Here is a 22,488-nt window from a genome sequence, read left to right as displayed (position 1 = left end):
AGCAAAAAATCCCATGAGACACTGAATCTGTTTATTGGCCCTGTTTGCGTTTTCTCACCTCTCACAAGGAGTTGTAGTTGCAGAAACATGCTTGGTAGATAAGTGATTCATAGGATTCGATTTATAGATACGAGTACGAGCAGCTGTACCACGTGTAAGCGTTACGCGCTCGACAACTCATTCTTTTGCTCTTTTCTTTGCATCTTTCCATGGATTCCGTTTTTCGCGACCGGCCTAGAGCGTACAGGGTACAGATCCTTGTGCAGCTTTCCAGGCTTCGTGCAGGTATTCCTACGTTAGCACATCTTACATGCGCAACGGACATGCATCTTGCATCCTGGCCGCCATCAGCAAATACTACTTGCCCTCTGTAGATCCTTCTCGAAATTCTGTGTAACCGCTGCGGTCTTTTTTTCCATCCATGGATAAGATAGAATATCACCTGCAACTGGTATCACTGCATGCGCCCAGGTTGCTCTGCTGGAGGACAAAGCGGACACCTGGCGAGTACCCTGCAAGTAGCCTGTACATCGCCATTCCTAACTCGGCGGGCGGTGACCCGCAATTGGCCCAATCACAGCCCCTCCATAATTCGGAGAGCGCCCCAGGTCGCATCTGTCATTCATTGTTCCGCATACAAATTTCGGCCATATTCTTCTTTGACGCCGTTTTACTTTACTTTGTGACTCCCCCCCTCTTTGATTTGTTTGCACCTCTTCCTCTTGCAATCTCTTGATACTCTCACCTATTTCTCCTTTTTTCCCTCTTTCACCTCTCATCCTCTCCCGCCTTGTTCTCTCTCTTGCGAGTGAATCGCTCGAATCCATCCTCGACAGATTTGCGACCCGCACTCGGCGGACTGTCGGCGGCGTTGGACGAAATTAGTCTGGCTTGCGAATAATCGTTACGATCGCTGTCGGTTCGACTTTGCCGCTTCTTTGCAGCATATTTCAGTCGAAGCGGCGCAACCAAACGCTCCAATTCACTCATTCTCGTCCTTTGGCAGTCTCTTGTCTGTGGTGGGTTGATCCGCGTGGCCAGCCTCTGTCGGACTCTGTTCATGCTAACTCTTCGCTCTCCGATAGCAACAGGAACCTTCGCGCACGAGCAATTAAATTGTCTCTTTGCCGTTCGCATTGTCAATCGACTTGTCGTCTCTTGCCCTTTGCTGCTGATCCCGTTAGCATTGTCTTGCTCCTTGCTGCTCGCCCAACATGCATATCAAGAGTTTGGTCGCCGAGACGGAGAAGTCGAAGGCCCCGTCCTTCTCCTTCGAGTATTTCCCTCCGAAAACGGCCCAGGGTGTCCAGAATCTTTACGATCGTATGGACCGCATGAACAACTTTGGACCCAAGTTCATTGACATTACATGGGGTGCCGGTGGTGGCATTGCAGAGCTGACCTGTGAAATGGTTGTTCAGGCTCAGGCTGTCTATGGCCTCGAGACCTGCATGCACCTTACCTGCACAGACATGGGACTTGAAAAAGTCAATGATGCCCTGCAAAAGGCGTACAAGGCTGGATGCACTAACATTCTTGCCCTCCGTGGTGACCCTCCCCGTGACCAAGAATCGTGGACTGCTGCAGATGGAAACTTCCAGTATGCTCGCGATCTAGTCAAGCATATTCGTGACACATATGGCGACCACTTTGACATTGGTGTTGCTGGCTACCCCGAAGGCTGCGACGACAATAAGGACGAGGAATCGCTGCTTGACCATCTCAAGGAGAAAGTGGACATGGGAGCTGGTTTCATTGTCACGCAGATGTTCTACGATGCGGACAACTTTATCCGATGGGTTGGCAAGGTCCGCGAACGCGGCATCACCATCCCCATCCTGCCCGGAATCATGCCCATTGCCACGTATGCTAGTTTCCTTCGCCGTGCTAAACACATGCAGTGCAGGGTCCCTCCAGACTGGATGGCCAAGCTCGAGCCAGTCAAGAACGACGATGTGGCCGTGCGTGAAATTGGTAAGACTTTGGTTGCCGAATTGTGCAAGAAGCTCCTTGCCAATGGCATTCACCATCTTCACTTTTACACCATGAACCTTGCTCAGGCCACTCGCATGGTCCTCGACGAGCTGAACTGGACCCCTTCGGCCGAAAACCCTCTCAAGCAAGCCCTCCCCTGGAAGCAGTCCAAAGGCTTTGGCCGACGCGACGAGGACGTGCGCCCCATTTTCTGGCGCAACCGCAACAAGTCCTATGTTATTCGTACTCAGGACTGGGACGAGTTCCCCAACGGTCGATGGGGTGACTCTCGCTCGCCCGCTTTCGGAGAGCTCGATGCCTATGGCATTGGCTTGACTGGCACCAACGAGCAGAACCGCAAGAAATGGGGCGAGCCCGCGTCGATCCAGGACATTGCCAACACGTTTGTCCAGTACCTTGAGAAGAAGCTCGAAACTCTGCCCTGGAGTGAGTCAGGTCTTGCCGCCGAAGCTGATCCCATCAAGGACGACCTCGTGGCTCTCAACAAGCGAGGTCTCCTCACCATCAACTCTCAGCCTGCAGTGGACGGCGCCAAGTCCAACCACCCTGTTCACGGCTGGGGACCTTCAAACGGCTACGTCTACCAAAAGGCCTACCTCGAGCTGCTGATGCCACCTTACCTCTTGGAGGAGATGATCAGCCGCCTTGACGATTTCCCCAACTTGACCTACTATGCTGTTACCAAGAACGGACAGCTCAAGTCCAATGCGCCTTCAGACGGCCCCAACGCCGTCACCTGGGGAGTTTTCCCCGGCAAGGAGATTGTGCAGCCTACCATTGTTGAGTCTGTCAGCTTCCTGGCCTGGAGAGATGAGGCTTTCCGACTGGGTGTCGACTGGGCTCATTGTTTCGATGCCAACACTCCTAGCCGCGCGCTGATCGAGGGAATCATGAATGAATGGTATCTCGTTAACATTGGTGAGTTTGTTCACGCCCGGTTCTTTCTGCAGTAGACTAACGGTATCTAGTGAACAATGATTTCCGCGAGAACAGCACCATTTTCGGGTTCCTCGAAGGCCTTGAAGTCAAGGACCTTGCCGTCCCTGTCACTCTCACGGCTTAATTCGGCTTGACATAGTTTCTCCAAGGGAGTAAAAGTCTTGTTATGGATCAAGCGATCCCCATTTTTGGGTATTGCTTTCTTCATCTCAACCATGGCTTTAATCACACTCCTTTTTCTTCTTATTCTTTTCTTTCACATTCATATTTTATTTTCTCGTTTTATTTCGGCGCAGACGACAAAAAGCGGCGTTTCTTTTTGCAACAGAGGCGGTAGCCGGTGTCTTTTTCAACAAAAAGTCCACACCGGTAGCAAAAAATCATGAACAACGGGGTTTTTATTATTAACCCGGGGCGGCGGGCGCAACGGGACATCTGGGTTAAATGGTCGAGTTTTCGATCCATTTGGGCATTTTGCTGGTTTTTTTTTCACAACAGAAATGTGAAAAAAAGAAAAAGGAAAAAAAAATTGGGCACAGAAAATTGGCATTGGAGCCCCGGTTCGACTTTGGAATTGCATATTATATATCTCAACGATACCCCCGCCTGCGGACATTTTTTTGGTTTTTTTTTATGGTTATGAGAAGTAGAGATAGAGAGACTGTCATGAGAGGAGAGGAGTGTGGAGGATGCAGAGAGAGAGAGAGGCTGAAGCATTAGAAAACTGGGATGTCGCTGAAAACAAAGTTGTGGGTGAAGTGGCATGATAGGACATACATACTTACATGAGCATCTATATAAGTATGTAGTATATACACTACAAGTATATACCTATTCATCATACAATACGTCTGTCTACCTCTGTGTTGATATCGTGGGTAAAATATATCTTACCCATATATGTATTTCTGTATAGCGGATCAGAACAAGTCTGTAGGCAGCTTCTTGTATATTTTGTGCTATCTCATATATTACGGCTGGTAGGTTTATTCTTCCCTCAGTTCTGCCAATGGCTATACATCCATGATCTTGTATCCATCTGTTATGTGTGTATATACCTGTCTCGTGCCGCATCTATGCCACGTTGGCGCCGACTTATCAAATTATTTCTCTTCCCTTCCTACTCCATCCAATCCCCATCATTCAACCCACTCACCCTCCTCCTCACCGACTTCATAGTCCATATCCACCTGTCGCTCCCGCATATGCTCCTCTGGCAAGCCCTCGTCTGCATTCCCCTCTTCATCATTCAGCCCTGCCATGGCATCTCCATCCTCAACATCCTCATTCTTCTTGGAAGACCCCACGGGCGGCAATGGGGTGTTGATCCAGGAGAGCTCGAGCGTGCCGCTAACACCAGGCAGCTCTTTGCCGTGCAAGCTATAGTAAAACTTCTCGGCTGTTTTACGATCTTGGAAAGATACGTGTGTGACGGTGGCGGTGGTTTCTACAGATTCAAATTCGCCCAGGTTCTACAAGTATAACGAGTTAGTCAGAGTGTTTTCGAACAAGTCCCGCAGACAAGTCACTGAAGAGCCTGTTGCATCAGGGGGGTACATCAAAGTCACTTACCAAGAGGAAATGTCGAAGAGCCTCATCTTTATCCGCAGGAGTAAAATCAACACCAGTCACGGCCAACTTCCTCGGCCGATTATCCAATGAGTACTGCGCGTAGGCTGCATGTCTTCCCGCTTGACCTCTAAATGAGCCACGACCTCGAGGTGCAAAGCCTCGATCGCTACCTCGTCCACCACGCCCTCTAAATCCGCGACCTCGTGAGCTGTAGCCGCTTCCATCTTCAGCGGCATCCGGGTCGATGCCGAGAATCTTGGCTTCCTGCTCTAATGCCGCCAGCTGAGCACGTAGCATATCCGTTGATGATGAAGACCCCGTAGCTTTGGCATCTGCAGTCGCGCCACTCTTCTCTGCTAGCCTCGCTTTTAGTCTCTCGCTTTCTTCTCTGTGTCTTGCCAGTAGCTCTTGCTGTTGCTTTTCCAACTCTTGTCGTTGTCGCTCTAAATCTGTTCTCTTAGCTTCTCTCTCCTGGTACTGCTTTTGTGCTTCTTCTTGCTTCCGTTGAAATTCTTCCATGTCAATCTCGGGCTCAGCTTCTGGTGGTGCGGCAGATCCATCACCATCAATCTTAGAGAGTACACCATCTCCATTCCCTGCTGCCGAGGATGGCACCTTGACACCCTCTTCCTTGTACCAAAACACCTTGACAAATCGGTTGTCAAAAATGACTTTTGGAGATCGGTATGCTGCATTCGCTGACGCCCACTTGTCATATTTCACAATCGCTAGGTGCTTGTACGGCTGCATCGAAACCTCAACCACTTCGCCAAATTGTGAAAAGAACGTTCGGACCTCGTTTTCATCGAAATGATCCTCGGGAATGTTCTCTACAACGATGGTGCTCTTAGTGCGATCGTTAATGGGACCTTCTGCCGAAAAGGGGGCTCGCGCACCCCCTTTCTTCCCTCCGCGACCTCCGCGGCCACCACGACTGCTACGACCTCGACCACGGCCCATAATATCCATAGGGAACGAGTAAGGGTTTGCGGCATGGCCTGACATGCCAAGTACAGCATTGCTGGGATCGTATTCTAGAAAGGAAAGCTCGTGTTAGTCTGTATATCCGGTATGTCTCGATTCTTAATTAGTATAATCTCGTGATGCGTACCTTCGATTCCAGAAAACATGGGGGGAACATAGACGGAAGTGTTCCCATGATCATACATGCACTGGTTTCCACGAGAACAGTATCCCTTGGTATCAAAATCTCGACAACGCCCTCTCCGCCGCTGCGAGTTCCTTCCACCGCCAACAGGAGGCATCTGAGCCATGAATTCGGCCATGCCAGGGTACGGAAGTCCCATAGCCTGCATCTGCATGATTGTTTCAAGGGCACTCTTGGGATCAAAGTGCTTCATGCCCGGCATAGAGTCCACAGACACGTAACCGCCCATTGTTGAGTCGTCCATCCTCCCATGGTTCGAGCCTCGCCGGGCCTGTTTGTGTCCCCTGCCATACGGTGCCGGTCCCTCGTGTTCCATATCATCTGCAAACCCTCGTTTCCTTGAGCCACCCTGATGAGGCGCACTGCTCTGTACGCCCGAAAACGCAGGAAGAGGAGGAGCTCCAGCGCCAATGGCACCGGTGGCGGGTTTTGGAGGCGGCGGGGCACCTGGTCGATATGACTTGTACGCGATCGCTTGGAAAACATCGTCGAGGAAAGCCTTTGAATCTGAAAGCCAAAGAGGATAAACGAGTCAGCATGCCATGTTCCCCCATTTACAACTAGATCTCCACCGCCAGCGCGTCTCAAACGAACCTTCGGTCAAAAAGTCGGGAATCTCAGCTTCGCAAAGCTGCCGCACCGACTGGGCATCGCCATCGTGTTTCAGCAAAGCAATGACATAGTCGGCAAGCACATCAGAATCTGCATCGGATCTATACGAGAAGGAAAGGAGAGGTCAGCATTGGAACAGCAAGATAGCTATCAAGAGGGAGCATCGCGCATCCCCGGTTGCGGGCAGACAAACGTGTTTTCGATGCGCTTGACAATCCACGTCTTCAGCAGCGGCGCATCTTCCTCCGGGAACAGCATCGTTCGGTTCTAGAGGGAAAAGGGAAACCAAGGAGAAGAAGCAGAAAAATAATGATCAATGAATCATGGAGGATATCATAAAATCGTAATTGGAATAAACACGGCGTTGTGCGCAAGAAAAGAAAAGGACAATTGAGCCAAGGGCTCTTCTTTTTCGTTTCCTCTCACGTCTGATGGCGAAGGAAAAAAGAGGTTGGAAGGATGAATTCTGATTTGGCACAGTTGCAAGGCAAGGCTGCGCCTGACGATGGCCGAGGGAAGGTGCTGCTCAGTGGCTTTTAAAGTGGGGACTTAGCATTTAGCCCGGCAGTTCAGCTCAATCAAAGAAAAAGTTATCGAAAGGTAAAATAGTTGAGCTTCTGATAAGGTTTAGAAGCTTTTCAAGTTTGATGCTGGTAATGATGATTAAGATTTAGATCATTGAAGATTGGATAAACTGTTTAATTAAAGCAAATTGTATTCCTATTTGGTTGCTAAACGGTCCTGTTCAGAGCCAGATATAGTTGCACTACAATGTTGTTGTAGCTCATGAAGCTCTCCTGGGGAAAACTGGCTAACCTATGATCATAGGTGGGTTGTCTTCAAAAAGAGAATAACAGGAAGAAAATCAAGAGAAACAAGTTCGTAACAAGAAATTAACATGTTAAGTCTACGCGTGAATCACATCATAGATACGTGCAATTATTTTTTGAAAGTTCTCATAAATTTCATTCATCCGACTCCATCGGCATAACTACATGCATGAAAGCCGCCAGGTGAGGCGTCCCTTAATTATGGCCTCAACGAGTATTCCCTTTTTTTTTCGACGGGGTGGTATTTTTTTTCTTCTTTCGTCACACAACCGCAACCGTCCATCTACCTTTCAGATCAGCAGGGCGGCGAGCCCTCTTGGATACGAGTAGTGGCCCTTAATTTTTGCTACCAGTTGGCTGACGTATTGTGCCCATTTCGACACGAATCGTAATTCTATCGGCAAATAAGGGAGCCGTTTACAGCTTGTCATAGTACTAGAAGATACGTTAGCCTCATATTGTGGGAGAGATGAGATTGGATCATGACTTACGTTCTCAACGCCGGGAACCTCAACCTTGATACCCTTGCGCTTACGCATATCGGTAACAATGCCACCAACCTTGGAGGTGGGGTCGAGAGGAGAGCCACCGGGCAGGACCTGGTAGTGGGAGAAGACGGACTGGGGGAAGGCCTGGCCGGAGGTGGCTTGACGCAGATCAGCGTTGAAGCCGAAGGACTCCAGGACGGGCAGGTAGGCCTTGATGTTGAAGAGAGGAGTTCCGGGACGCTGCTCCTCGTTGAAGACGTGACCACGACGGCGGGTCAGGACACCATAGACACCACCCATGGCAGTCTCGGGGACCTGAATCTCGACCAAGAAGATAGGCTCCTGCAGAGCAGGCTCAGCCAGCAGAGCAGAGGCGTACAGGACACGACGAGCAGTGGGGATGATCTGACCACCACCACGGTGGATAGCATCAGCGTGCAGGGTAACATCAAGGATGTTGAAGCGGATAGCACGCATGGGCTCCTCAGCAATGGGACCCTCACGGGAAGCCCACTGGAAACCGGAGACGACGGAGTCCTTGATTTCGTTGAGGTACTGGACGGCCTTGGTCTGGTCAACCAGCAAGTTGGCACCAGTGCCATCGGGACCGAAGGTCCAGATCTTTCGGGCGTCGGTGACATCCCAGCCGAAGTCGTCGGCGAGGACACGGGCACGAGCCTTGAAATCGTCACGGGGGGCGACCTTGCCGGCCTCGATGGCGTTGGCAAGCTCCTCGTCCATGGGCTCAGCAACCATGTAGAGACGGTTGTGCTTGTTGGGGGACTTGGACAGAGCAGTGATGCTGGACTTGCCCTGGACGGTCTCACGGTACTGGACGACGGGGTCGGAGATGATGAGGGGAACACCAGCGTGGTCGTTCTCAAGATCGTTCAAGCAAATCTCGAGATGCAGCTCACCGGCACCGGCAACGACGTGCTCACCGGACTCGGAGGTGGAGATGAGGACGCAAGGGTCGGACTTGGACAGACGCTTGAGACCCTCGACCAGCTTGGGCAGATCCTGGGCGTTCTTGACCTGGACGGAGCGTCGGACGACGGGGGAGACGGAGAACTTCATGACCTTGAGGTTGTGGGCAGTCTCGCTGGTGGTCAGGGTACCAGACTTGAGCAGGAACTGATCGATACCGACCAGACCGACAATGTTACCGGCAGGCATGTCGTCAATGGGCTCGACCTTGCCGCCCATCATGAGAACGGTACGCTGGATGGCCTTGATGAAAAGATCATCCTTCTTGCCAGGCAGGTAGTTGGGACCCTGGATGCGGACCTTGAGACCGGAGCGGACAACACCGGAGAAGACACGACCGAAGGCGTAGAATCGGCCCTTGTCGGAGGTGGGAACCATCTTGGAGACGTACAGCATGAGAGGACCCTTGGGGTCGCAGTCACGGATACCAATGGCAGCCTCGTCGTCCATGGGACCCTCGTAGAGGGTCTCGACACGGTAGCGCTGGGCAGTGACGGGAGAGGGGAGGTGGAGGATCATCATCTCCAGCAGGGAGTCAGCAGCGGGCAGGAAAGTGCGCATGACGGCCTTGAGCAGCTGTTTGCCCTCCTTCTGCTTGTCCTCGGGGCTCAGGTTGAGCTGGAGCTTGTCGAGCAGGGTGGCGATCTCGTCCTTCTTGAAGTTCATGACGGCAGCGAAGATCTTGAAGATGGGGTCGAGAATGAACTGGTTGAAGGCACGCTCGAGCTGCTTACCCTCATAGGTGCCGGACTTGGTCCACTTCTTGGTGTGGGGGTTGAAGTAGTTGTCACCCCAGAGACGCTCCATCATCTTGTTCTTGTCAACACCAAACTTCTTGGCGTAACGGACGGCGAACTGGCGGACGGTGAAAGCCCAGCCGTGAAGACCGGAACCGAAGGCAATGGTTCCCTTGTAGGGGTAGACCTGGAGGTCACCGAGGGTCTTGTCGAGGTAGGTGGAGATGATGACGTTGACGGACTCGATGGTACGAGAGAAGGACTGGTACAGGTCCTCCTTGGAGATCTGAAGCTCGAGAAGAGCACGGTCGACCTTGTTGATGATGACAACGGGCTTGATGCGCTCACCAAGAGCCTGTCGGAGCACAGTCTCGGTCTGGACGCAGACACCCTCGACGGTGTCGACGACGACAAGGGCACCGTCAGTGACACGGAGAGCAGCAGTGACTTCGGATGAGAAGTCAACGTGACCTGGGGAGTCGATCAGGTTGATCAAGAAATCACGGCCGTCGGTCTTCTGGCCAACAATGTCCTTGATGTCCTCCTCATCCTCGAGCTGACCGTACAGGGAGATGGCAGTGGACTTGATGGTAATACCACGCTCCTGCTCGTCGGCACGAGTATCTGTTGCTCGAGCTTCACCAGCCTTGGCAGTGGAAATGATACCAGCCTTGGCCAACAGGGAGTCGGTCAGGGTAGACTTGCCGTGATCGACGTGGGCAATGACGGACATGTTTCGGACATTGGTGGGCTTGTCCATCAACGCCCGGATCTCGTCGACTGTGAAGCTATCATGGTGAAGGCCACGGTCAGCAACATGGATCTAACAAGTGCTTAACTCCGAGCAAGCAATGGGAAGCTCTCATAGCGGCGAGAGAGTAGCAGTATGTGTGTGTGTGGGTTGAACGGGCAGAAAAAAATTTTGGGAAAAAAAAAAATTCGCCGGCAGCGGCAGTGTTGTGAGCCCCTCCAGACAGGACAGAGAGGGGATGCTTCACCACGCCAGCCAAAGGCCATTGCCGAGAAGCAAGAGGGAAGGGGACGATGATGAAGCTCAAGGCTAAATAGGACAGATGCAGCAGAATCAACTTACTTCACCATCTTGGCGGTATTGAGGCTCGGAGCCTACAAAAAAACTTGAATGTGGTTTTTTTGGGTGTGTAGGAGGGAAGAAAGGAAGAAAAGAGCAAAGCGGGGTTGAAGAATTTGACCCCGCGCTTTATGCTCAAGCGAACTAAATGCTGCTACTGCTGCGTAAGCACAAGCTTGTGCCTAGAGGGAGCGAATAGCAAGGGAAGACACCTGAGTGATGGAGAGGAACAGCGAATCGATCACTGCTGCTCTGCAAGAAGTGTCAGGTTTGATGGGGAAAAGAGGAAGAGGGTGGGTTGGGATTTAAGAAGGGGGAGGGAAAATATTTGGTGCGAGCAAGCAGAAGCAGAATGGGCGCTTGCGACTCGTAAGGTTTAGGTGAGGCATGACTAGCACGGGCAGCTTGGGCTTAGCGGGCGTTTTACTGGACAGCTGTGAGTATGAATCCACCCGGCGAGAAAAAAGAGGAAAAAAAAAAGAGGATCAATCAAGTGCGCAGCAAGAGAGAAAATAAAATAAAATAAAAAAGAATTAAATAAAATAAAACTGGTCCCCAGTACAAGGTCACTACTACGGATGAATTTTTTTCTCTTTGCCTCTGGTGGGGAGACGAAGGCACGAGGTGGTAACATGCCATGGCACGATTGGAGTGTCTGAGTGGGCACAGCAACAAGCGGGCATCGATGAAATCCAGAGTGGGCGTCATTGCTCAGGCCAGAACTGCTCCATCAGGGCTAGGGCCACAGCTGCGAGTGGCGCCGCTAGGCTTGTAAGAGCTGCTTGTCAATCAGAAACTGGATCATGGATGCAAAATTGGAAAAAAATGAAAAAAATTCCAAGGCTCAGAGTGGAGGGCAGAAGCCCTCACGGTGATACGGCCTAAAGCCCGTCTCGTTCGATGGCCTGGGCTGGAAGCGGAAGCTGAGAGGAGGCCCAACGGGCTTATCAACGCATTGTGCACTGCCGCTGCTGTCAATTGACGCTGTTGCCGTGACAATTACCCATTTTCTCAGCAGGTGGTAGCAAAATACTACAGCGTTGACCTACTATGTATGTATTGACGCTATTACTCAGCACCAGTACTCTCCTCAGCTGTTCTCTCCATTGAATGAAGCCCTAAAGTACTTCTACTTCTCTCATCCAGCATCTCAGGTCCCCGTATCTCTACCTGACTGCCTGGTACTGCTCCTCATATCACCTGCATCTCCAACTCGCCACCAGCGTTTGTCATCATATCTCCTCTATCACCAGCCCAAGAAAAAAAAAATCTCACACAACTTGCTTTGCAACAAATCGATCCGCAGCAAAATGGAGGGGCTCGAAAGGAGGGGCAAAGTGGGGCGCTGCATGCTCATGCTGTCAGCCGTGACTCTCTGATTGGCCGCTTTGCTCACACCGCCCAATCCGGAATGGTACACTCTATCTCGTACCCAGAAGCTCTATTTGGGAACTTTGAAGCTTCCCACTGAGCTCCAGTCATGCTCATACATACAAGTAACTAACATCAGCCTCATATTAATTATCACTATAGCTACTGTATATTACGCAAAGCTTCCTTTTTTCGCCTTATTTTTACATCACCAAATCATTCGCCGAACACTCATTCATTCAACAACAAGGCATAAACCGAGACAAAAATGAGACAACGCCGTACTCCTTCGCTTTCAACCTATTCACCCAGATGACTCACGCCGACGCCTCTAGGACGAACCCAAAATCCGCGAATATGCATCTTCCACCTCTCCCGCCAACTCCAGCAGCGACACAATGACAATCTGATGAGTCAAGTTCGGCAGCCTATCTCTGTGCAGCCCAATCCATTCCAGCGGTGGCGTAGCCTCTCCCATATCTCTCAGCTGAGGCGTTTCGATGATGGGAGGCTCCAGCGCGAGATACTCATACTTGGACTGTGGCACATTCACCTCGGCCGTAATCTTTTGCTGCTCGCCGCCCTCACGCTGCCCTTCTTCAGCTTCCGGCACACCCGTGATCTTGACTGCCGTCAGGGGCAGCTGCCGACCCCATGTCTCTTCCAGCGACTTGTTGTGCTTCGCCCACATGCCTCGGATGTAGCTGATGCGGGAATAGTTCCAGCCAACCTCGACTTTGCCTTCAAAGGCGCTCTTGAACAGATAGTCGATGTGGTTGCTGTTCGGCGTTTGCCATGTCTGCATCGCCGCTTCAACTCTCGGTACCTTGAGGATTGTACCACCCCGCGATCCCGTAGACCGCTGCACCACATCTTCCACAGACATTTCGCTCAGCGTCTTGGGGGCCTCAATGTTCCTAACCCCTGCCAATCCAATCCGAAGCTGTCCCAGAGTCATCCTTAGGATGCTGTGTACTCGTCGTTGCTCAATGCTGGCGGCAAATCGTGCGTACGCGTTGAGCGCCTCCATCTTGAACACCTGGTGATCGTAAAACGTATTGGGGAACACGCCCAGGTTAAGTGCCTTTAGTGTGACGACAACATCCGTGTCGAGCGAAATGGGTGACTTGGCCATGGTATCGTCCTCCGGTAGCTTGGGAACCCTCGTCGGAGCCGAGACCGATGCACGTACCGCCGAAGATTTTCGTCTCATAAACTTTTCAATTTCCTTGAGCGACAACTCAAAGTTCTCTCTCCTCTCCTGCATAAGCTTCTGTACAGCCTGGTAGAGAGCGACGGCTTGAGCAGCTGACGTCGCTGTGCCAAATACTTGCACGGCATCGCCATCAAAAATCGCCACGAGGCGGTCTCCTCGCCCATCACTGCTCTCTCTCACATTGTACATCATAAACTCCAACGAGGTAATGTCTGCAATTAAAAAGGCCTGATAGTCAAATGCAGCCTTGACACGTAGCTCATTGAATGCGATGGAGGCTTGTACAAGAGGTGTTTCATTGAGTGCTTCTTCCCGCTTCGGCCAATGAATCGAGGTCCGCAGTCGGAAGTGCCGCAAGGCAATGAAGCCACTCAGACGACCGGTACAGTCAATACCAATCTTGTCGAAGCCCAGGCAGAGGTTTTGCTCCCAGTCTGACGTCTTCTTGGACGATACCCAGAAGTTGTTGATCTCAAAGACGGATTTACCAATCGCCTGCCCCATATCAACGCTGACATCAAGGGCCGCGATGGATATAGTCGCCGTCCAGGGGAAAGCTGCTGTAGCAGCCACCTGCTGATATCTCTGAACCAAGTGTCCCTGCGATGTTTCCGTAACTAGCTTTGGAACTGGTGCTGCGGAGTCTGCACTTCTCATGTCCTTTGGATACCAGATTTCACGGAACAGTAAAAAGTCTTGCACTTGTTTGGCGTTGATGGAGACCTTCATGGGGCTCACACTCAGGATGGCCGAAACACCACTTGTGCCGCTGACGTGCTTGCTATTCATGAATGAAAGGGTGACTGTGTCGACTTCGAAACTTGCAGTCGATTCTCTTGAGTATACATGCTGCACTGAAGCCTGTGGCTTATAAAGAACACCAGATATGGCAAAGAAATTACCGTGCTCTTGCGAAGAGACCGTGTTGAGCGTAAAGTAGACGCTTTCAAAGCTTGTCGTGGCAGCAACACGGGCTATTGGCTGACAGCTTAGTGAAAATTCCTGTCTGCAAATGCGTAGGCCCAGATTCAGTTTGACGCGACCCAATACCGCACTGGGATCTGCGGTGAGGATGTTATCCTCATCACCAGTCTTCTCAGGCTTCAATTTCGGCGGCTCGGGTTTCGGGGCTGGTTCGTTGTCATTGTCTTTCCTCACGACTTCCTTCACGCTCGCCACGATATCCATGATGAGCGGAACAACCGAGGGGTAAAGAATATTGCTCGAAGCATCGATCTTGACTTCGCCGGACAATGCAGGGTCATCCTTGCCGTTGTCCCGATATTCTGCTTTCCACGCAAGCCCAGGACTGCGTAGAACTGCGCCACTTCCTGTGTCATCCGTAGTGAATTGGCCATATTTCCCTGCCAGTGATGGGCGGTCGTTTCGTAGGGGTCGAGCAGAACCCTTCGCACTTGATACATAGACAACAGCACCTGCAAAATCAGCGTCGACGAGCAAGCTCTCAAGTCGTTTGTTACCAAAGATGCTCCGTGAATTCTCTGTCTTTGGTGCAGTCGCAGGCTTCTTGCTGGTGGCGGTATTGTTATTGTTCTGCGCCGCCTCTGTATTCCACTGCACTGACGCCCGCCGCACATTCTTTGCTGATAACGATATTGATTCAACCAAGTTTGCAGCAGGGACGATAAATGCCGACGTCAATCTCAAATCCAACGATGCGCCCACAGCTTGGAATGCTAGACGACGAGCGTCTGGGGTGGAAAAGTAGGCAATGTTGAAAATGATTTGCGGAAGAAGCGCAGAGTGCACAGATCTAATATTCCGGTCTTGGCCAGGCGGTACGGTCTGCAGCTGAAAGTCTTCTATAGCCAGTCGCGCGGACCTCTTGGTCCTCGTACCGAATTCAATGAGCCTGATGGACAGCACCAGGTCCTCTTCATCACTTTCCTGGTGGCCGCTTTCGTCGGCAACGTTCCAGGAAGCCCGGATGTTGCGCAGTTCGAAGCGATATACAACCGACCCCAAGATAGAATCGAGGATATCCGTATACTCCGGCAGTACCTCATCATCGTTAATGGAGATGCGAGGCTTAGACTGTCTGAGTTTCCTCAGGTAGTCCAATTCTCGCGACGTATCCAGGTCCTTGATCTTCGTTCCGAGGTAACCCAGAACGTCAACGGCCGTAGAGGTCGTCTCCGGTGACATATTTACGTCAAAGTCATCGCTTCTAAAGTTGAACGACCACTCATCCTTGCCATCATCTCCAGGGCTAGAGCTGGCTGATACTGTAAAACTAGCACCAAAGTTTCCGCATGACCTCATGTTGCCCTCAGTGCCCCTTTCAATGTCAAATCCAATGTGTCTGAGGTTCAAATGGACCTCTGGATACTTGAGAATAGGGCCGTGGATTTCATGGCGATTGGATGCCCGTAGATATGCTTTATCCATAGAAAAGAGTACGTGGGCAATCGCCTCGGTATCAGATTTCAGTGACGTCTTGGCGGCAACTTGCAGTCCAGCAAAAGCAAGGTGGACGGCGTACACGAGATTCGAGCTTGGCTTTTGGACCTCTGTCGTCTCTGTCGTCTCGCTGGTTCCAAAGATGTCTTCTACATGTTCCTGTATGGACTTGGCTTGCTGCTGCACCTCCTCAATGGCGGTAGAAATCTGGGGTCGGTTCAGCGCTGTGAGAAGGTTATATATTGCCGATGCATCGAGACGCATTACTTCCACAGAGCAGAGTACATTTAAGATGCTTTCCCCGTTTTGTCCTTGGCTCAGTGTGACGCGTCCATTGGTAGGCGGTATCTGCAACAGAGATATAGTGCGAGAGTCGTTCTTGACATTAATTTGCATCTCATGGGAGTTCTCCTTGACGTCAAAGTCAAAGATGATTTCTTTGGACGAGTTGGCCGCACACGCTGCCCGCGCCACGACACCAGATATTTGATACGTTAGAGTCGGGACCAGAGGTAGTCTAATCTCGTAAGCATCCAAGAAGGTGGCAATATTAATTCTGAAGCTCGGTGGGCGATTGACCTTCTCCACGGGGGACTGCGGTCGCACTGGGGAGTCTGGAAGCTGTGTCTTTAAGCGGTAGAGTTGGGCAATTTCATCTCTGAAGAGAAGGTCGAGAACTTCCATAAGACCGATGGGATCCTGCTTCACGGCAAGATTCAAGCTCTGGCTACTGGCCGTCGCCTTGACCTTGTGCGCTGCCGCCTCATCGGCCGATCGCAGTTCATGGGAGACACAGAGACTCGGCTTTAAGAATTGGGACCTTCCGAGCGGATGTGAATGACTCTTCAGCGAAGAAGTGACAGCATCGCAGTTGATCATCAGACTAGTGAGGGTTGCGCCATCCGTCGTATCAAATGTCAGTAAAGATGCCTTCAGTCCATCACCCAGAGTCTTTGCACTCAAGTTGACTGTTTCAAGCTCAATGGATCCTTTGATTAGTTCCAGAGCAATGTGAAAGGCAGATGATTTCTTTGGCGGTTTTGCGGGTTCCGGAACTATCTTCTGAACAGGAGATGGCGGTGGTGGACGTTGACTCTGACTTCTGTTGTATAATCGCAAGATATCGTCTGCCAGAACACACAGCTCCCAGTTCAAGTTGAGCGAGGCATTACCGCAGCATATATTCAACACCGTTACAGGAATAGTCCCTAAAACGGCAGTAGTAGGATCGCCCAGTTTTCTCTCGACTCTTGCACTGAGGTCTACAAATCCAATTTTGTTTTCCTTTGGTCCTGGATCAAGCACCAGACAGATTTTGCCAAGCTTGCAGGCACCAAGGAGAGGGTATAGTTCTTCCTCTTTGCCATCATTTGGCTGAGTATCGCCAAAGACTTTCTTTAATAGGAGAGTACTTGAAACATTTCCCAAGTCCCAGTTTCTCCACTTCTCAAAAGAGTTCACTACACGTTGAGCTGCATCGGGTGGGAGAGCTGGTGATTGGCCCCAGCATTCTTGTATCAGGCGGGATTTTTCTATTTCGTTCTTAGTATCCCAAATTTGACGAAGTCGTGTTATCATCTTCCAGGAATCAACCGTTCTCAAGTGCTGAGGTGCAGATCTCAGAACCGCCGAGGGCCTGATGAGGAAAGCAGGGTCGTTTGTTGCCTCTCCCACCTGTAAGAGACGTAGAACAAAGTATTTGATGCAGGTAGAATGGTGCTCATTGACTTCTGTTAACAGCCGCTCTAACTCTGAAGCGACAATTCCCGTGCGATGAATCAAAGAAGCAAGATATTCAATCTTGCCAGATGCAGTTCTTCCAGCGATTGAACCAATATCGGCATCAAAATATGTGATTTCTTTAGCTCCCAAAGAGACTCTAACGCCGTCTATTTGCAGCACCACAGCTGCTTGTGGTTTGTGGACAGACGAAAGGCGCTCCGAGGCAGACATCTCGACGGATCCTAGACGCAGATCTAGCGAGGTCCTGGAATTGACGACACCCCGCTCTTTTGTAGTTCGAGTCACAAGAGAGACTTTACATATCGTCAAGTCATACTGATCTAGCTCTTCCTCGGACGGATCTGGCGAGTCTAGTGTTGATGAGTTGAGAAACCGAACATTGATTCTAGGCACCTTGACCATAATATCAGTCATCTCCCCGCTGATATTTGCCTCCTTTTTAGACTTGAAAATGTCCGTTATGGTGCTGGATTGGAGAGAATCCAGTACATCTTCGGGCTCAGTTGGCTGCAGGGCGGCCAGCAGAATAGTTGCATGACGCACAGCTTCAGGCGTAACAAAGGCACTTATTCCAGAGGGGAATTCGATGATGGTGCTTGACTGTGCGTGGTTTTCACTGAGATCATCGGGATCAATATCGTTCAGGTTCGTTTTCAACCGATTAAAAAAGTCCATATCTTCGCGTTCAATAGGTGGGAAAGTCGCGTCTCGAGAATCTGGTCTGACACCCTCTAGGGGGAAATTTGGCGTAAAATACTGACTTGAAAAAGCAATGGCCGACTGCTCAGGGTTTTCATGTGCTGAAAAATCGCCAACGGTACTGTAGAAGGAAGACCGTCTACCGGGTGAAACAGACTGCTCGCCCTTGTCAAATTCAGAGCGAGAACCTCTCATAGCCGCAGATCGTATCGACAAACTGTCACCAAATTTCGATGGTCTACGCATGGTGCGAGGACTGTTGAGACGAAAGCTGCTACTACTTGAAGTACTAGCGAAGGAGACAAACGATTTTTGGCGAGTCACCCTCCGCGAGCGGGAGCTCATTGTACTCGGAGCCGAGATCTTGTCGTACTCAGCTTCACCGAGTGGAGGGGGAGGTGGTGGCATGCACTGCGCAGGAGGGTCGACCTGCTCGGGGATATAATCGCCACCTGTACCAGGAAGAATTAAGAACGGCGTTCGGTCTGTTCGCTGATCCTCACGGTAGATTAGATCTTGTTGGATTTTGCGCTCCTCCGTGAAGTGGAATTTCCTTCCAACAGTCGCAAGTCGAACATCGGTCCTCAGATATGCTTGGGTTTCAACAGGGTGCTGCGGACGCGCTTTGTGTCTCGCCGCTGACTCTGCATTTATACATGAGAACTGAATATTTGGTATGAGCACGTTTGCCCGCTTAGAATAATGTGACCGGGCCCAGTCATTGCTATTCACGTCGATAGTGTCGGTGGAGAAGCAGAAAACGCTCTCTTCCACGTGTATCCAAAGGCGGATTGACTGGACGGCAACACGGACAAACGTTACGTCGTAGAAGATTAGAGAGGAATACGGGACAAGGGCGTTCTCCACATCATCAAATGTAAATCCAAATGCTGGTCCTGCTTTGGTTAAAGCCGCCAGAAAATCGGGTGTGCATTCTCCGGCAACGGTGCCAACAGAAACATCCCAGTTACAAAGGTACGTTGGTTCTGATGGAGGTAGGCCAAATGTGCGGTGGCCATATACTCGAATACCATCAATAAACAGCTGCGTGCTGGAGGACGACATACTGGGAGAATCCAAATCGCTATCGGAGCTGCCCAAGGACAGACTCAATGGGCTTATATCAAGTTCCATATCCATATAATAGTTTGTAAAGCGCAAGTCCAGAGACAATGAGGCCAGTTCGCCCTGCAAATAGCGCTTGGCAGAATAGATATTAGTTGGAACCAGTAGGCGAGGATCGTCCACTCTAATGGCCAAAATGACATCCATATCATTCGACTTTTTAGGAGGGGGGCGGATGGCCACCATCTCAGCATCCGGATTCTGTATCTTGGCCTGCAGTTGCTCCTGGTATTCATCTTGAGTTTTGAAATGAACATGCTCTCCGAAATAATTATCCTTAAGTACCATGATGTATCGGACCAAGAATCCGTAGAGGGAAACGCATGGTGATTGTGCGTGGACGTTCAAGACCAAAGTGTCTGTGTTGGCTGGAGAAGTCGTGGCGTTGTATTGATAGCTTCCATTAACCCCCAAGCCCTCAATATGTCCTAGTTCCTTGGATTTCACAAAAGTCGCTTGGGTACTAGACTGAGAGGTATGAAGTGTCAAGTCAAGAGTGTCCGCTCGGACGTCAAAAGGAATGCTGTTTGTGCTTGGTCGAAACTTGTCAAGGGGTATACAAGTTTCGGCTTTCAGTTCCGGACTAGACAGAATAAGAAATGAATTATCGTCCATTGCAGTGGCTTTGTCGATGATATTCCCATCGTTGACGTTGAGAAATATTTTGACGTTTTGCAAGCTGAGATGAAGGTGATATAGAAAAGGTGTGAAGACAAGGTATTCAGCAGGAGGCCCTGCCGCCCAGTCGTCAACCAAGTCAACAATCAAAAAGATGTGATCTCGCAAGAGATACATATCCATGCCATCAAAGGTCAGGTTGAAATGCCAATTACGTAGCGTGTTCCACGAGAGAGGAGTTGCCAGATCGCATGAGATTTTCAGAGCACCAGATCGCCAGAGCAAATCGTGATTGACACTGCTCCACAGCTCAGAAGTCGGCAAGTGAATGTTGCACTTGTTTTTATACCCAGCCGAATTCGCAACCATGTCCATGTAATACCTGACGGTGGAGTTTTGAGGAATCTTGAATTCGAGCCATCCGGCAGGGCGAGGCTGGGTCGCTTCGCTTTTGGAGTTTTTCTTGCCCCTGGTCCGATGTTTGCGCGTATTGCGAGCCGTATCCGGCTTGGCCATATGCTCTTTACCACGCCAACGCCAGTTCTTGGACTCTTCCCTTATAGGGATGCGCAACGTGACTGTATCTTCCAATTCTACCAGCAGGTCGAACTGGGTAGGTACTCTCCATGCGCCAACAGGAAGCGGACCGGTAGCACTGCCATCTTTAGACAAGGAGGGCACAAAAACACGCTGTAAATCAGCCCTCTGCCTATCGGCCCACGGCCCGTAATTCATTGTCCCCCCTTTCACCGATAACCGCACTCCCCATGCCGGTGGCTCAGATCCGTTGATGTTCAAGGACGGGTCCAGTTGCCTCTGGCGATGAGCTTCTTCAGTGACCTTGCTGACGGCATCCCAGAATACAGTCAACTGGCATAAAGGGCTATCAAGTATGGTCGAAACAGCAGCATACTCAACGGGGGCCCAGCGAGTTTTATCATCTATGTCTTGGTCGTCGAGATACCGTGATAGACCTTGCCATTGGACAACTCCGGGGACGTGGGCGGGCACAACTCCCCCGCCAGCTCGAGCATCGCTTGAGAATGATTCGACAGACCTCCGCCAGTACGGCACCAAGTTTCGCAGGGAACTAAGCGCCTTGCGTCTTTGCTGGCGGAAATACGACTTCCTTGGGACATGCTGTGGTTCTTGAGGCACGCTCTCCCGTTCCCGTTTAGCACGTGTTGCCTGGTCTTCCTTATAATCCAGGTTGTCCAACATTTCCACCACAGGATGCTCCAATTCGAACTTGAATACTTGTCGATACTGGTCCACAGTCGTTGTCTCCGTGGCATCGACGTCTCCAGAGAGAGTATCGGCTTTCACGATGAGAATTGCCTTCGTATTATCATTTCCGAACACCGCTGCCGCTTTCTCGCATTCTATTTGAATAGGAAATAGTTTGAGGATAAAAGGCAGCTCTTCGTTTTTGTCATCTTCGCTTTCGTCGCTACTACCGCTACTCGAGCCGGTGCTAGGTCGACTTGCGTTTCCATTCAGCGGTTTGTTGCTCTTCTCCCGGGAAATGGGAGCTCGTTCGGACGAATCCTCATGGGTCGTATTTCGTGATCGTAGGCCTGCATCACCCTTTTCATCAAATGCCCCAGTACTTGAGCTTTCGCCAGATGAATTTGGGTCGATGATACCGGCGAGAACCGAGTCATATGCCGGGCTGCGGTTGTAGACAAACCACTCGAGACCGACAAGGTTTACGTTTATGCGACATGGTAATTTGGAATTCTTTTCTCTTGCTGATGCCACATTGTCCTCTCCTTTCGACACGAATATGTCGGCCTCTCTTACGCGGCGCAACCAATATCGCCATGTGATGTCTCCATGCTGTACCAAAAATGTTTCGTTGGAGCCGTGATATCGCAAGCCCATGAAAAAGATTCGTCCGGCTAAAAGAGAGACCTGAAGCGCCTGGATGTCGAGATATATACGGTATCGATGCCAAGTCCAAGTCCTAATACCATAGGACACGATGGAGCCAAACACTCGGTTGAAGTAGAGCAGGAAGAATATGGCGAGGATCGCAGACAGAATGATGAAGATGAGAAACTCACTAGATAGAGACACTGATTAGTTTCACAACGGGTAACTCCATGGCCAGTGTAACTCACTAATTGAAGCCCGGCCGCGGCTGGCCAGGCCCGATATCCGGGATCACCAGACGTTCCATCTCGACGACACCTTCGCAGAGCTTCCCCACGCCTGCCAGAGATCCAATAGCATTGTCCGAAGCCGCCGCTCTCCGAATGTCGGGGGTTATCGCGATAGGCGTCGGTTGATGCTCAATGCTGGGACGATGCTCTTCTGCATGGCTCCGAAGCTGCGGTATAGAGGCGGTGCGCTTCGACAAGGCGCGAGGCTGTTGGTGATGGAAGATCAGATGGATGGATTTCAAGGTCCAGGTTCCAAGGTCCGGTGGAATTGGGATTGGCATCCACTGCGGTTACCCCCTACGGAGCACTGGAGCTACCCGCTAAATTGCCCTTTTCAGCAGTGACCATCCACTAGCGGCCAGTGGAGCTTTATGCACGAGCTAAGCAAGCAGCAGCACATGCTCTGTACATCATCTGGATGTATTTCCGCGCCAGGCGCTGGTGGGCGGGTACATCCTCCGGGTCCAAGCTCCGGCCGCGAGGCCCTTGTTTGGGAGCCAACGGAGGCAATGACCAGTCGATCTGATCTTGTGAGCTTCGTCACACTTCGTCTTTTCTTCCTCTCCTCCATAGCCACGGAGCTTCTTATCTTGATCGCTCCGAGTGCTGTGTGCTGTACCTCGACAGCAAACTTTGCTTCCAACACAACATCCAACAGAGCCATGAGCTAATCTCCAGCTCTCCTCCCAGCGCTTTATTCAGACTCTCTCCC

The 22,488-nt window shown here is 50.9% G+C and overlaps 4 protein-coding genes across 4 annotated transcripts; 1 reads left to right on the top strand and 3 right to left on the bottom strand.

Moving 5' to 3' along the window:
• Positions 1-1,214: 1,214 nt before the first annotated feature.
• Positions 1,215-3,058, top strand: T069G_01188 (methylenetetrahydrofolate reductase domain-containing protein; the record flags this gene model as incomplete). Its single annotated transcript, XM_056168398.1, has 3 exons — positions 1,215-1,864; positions 1,907-2,913; positions 2,964-3,058. The coding sequence occupies 3 exons, from the start codon at positions 1,215-1,217 to the stop codon at positions 3,056-3,058; spliced, it is 1,752 nt and encodes a 583-aa protein (XP_056033714.1).
• A 1,015-nt stretch (positions 3,059-4,073) lies between these two features.
• On the bottom strand, positions 4,074-6,544 carry T069G_01187 (PWI domain-containing protein; the record flags this gene model as incomplete). Its single annotated transcript, XM_056168397.1, has 7 exons — positions 4,074-4,406; positions 4,507-4,649; positions 4,707-5,076; positions 5,122-5,540; positions 5,618-6,181; positions 6,269-6,387; positions 6,480-6,544. 7 exons carry the CDS (start codon positions 6,542-6,544, stop codon positions 4,074-4,076), a joined length of 2,013 nt encoding a protein of 670 aa, XP_056033713.1.
• Positions 6,545-7,533: 989 nt separating this feature from the next.
• On the bottom strand, positions 7,534-10,429 carry T069G_01186 (elongation factor tu GTP binding domain-containing protein; the record flags this gene model as incomplete). The annotated part of the gene is made up of 3 exons (XM_056168396.1): positions 7,534-7,551; positions 7,608-10,116; positions 10,422-10,429. The coding sequence occupies 3 exons, from the start codon at positions 10,427-10,429 to the stop codon at positions 7,534-7,536; spliced, it is 2,535 nt and encodes an 844-aa protein (XP_056033712.1).
• Positions 10,430-12,120: 1,691 nt separating this feature from the next.
• On the bottom strand, positions 12,121-22,057 carry T069G_01185 (uncharacterized protein; the record flags this gene model as incomplete). The annotated part of the gene is made up of 3 exons (XM_056168395.1): positions 12,121-12,915; positions 12,982-21,676; positions 21,735-22,057. The coding sequence occupies 3 exons, from the start codon at positions 22,055-22,057 to the stop codon at positions 12,121-12,123; spliced, it is 9,813 nt and encodes a 3,270-aa protein (XP_056033711.1).
• Between the last annotated feature and the right edge of the window lie 431 nt (positions 22,058-22,488).

Source organism: Trichoderma breve, chromosome 1 (genome assembly GCF_028502605.1).
Source record: "Trichoderma breve strain T069 chromosome 1, whole genome shotgun sequence".
Classification (NCBI taxonomy): Eukaryota; Fungi; Ascomycota; class Sordariomycetes; order Hypocreales; family Hypocreaceae; genus Trichoderma; species Trichoderma breve.
Note: the sequence above shows the minus strand (reverse complement) of the source record. Positions and strands in the feature narration are given on the sequence as shown.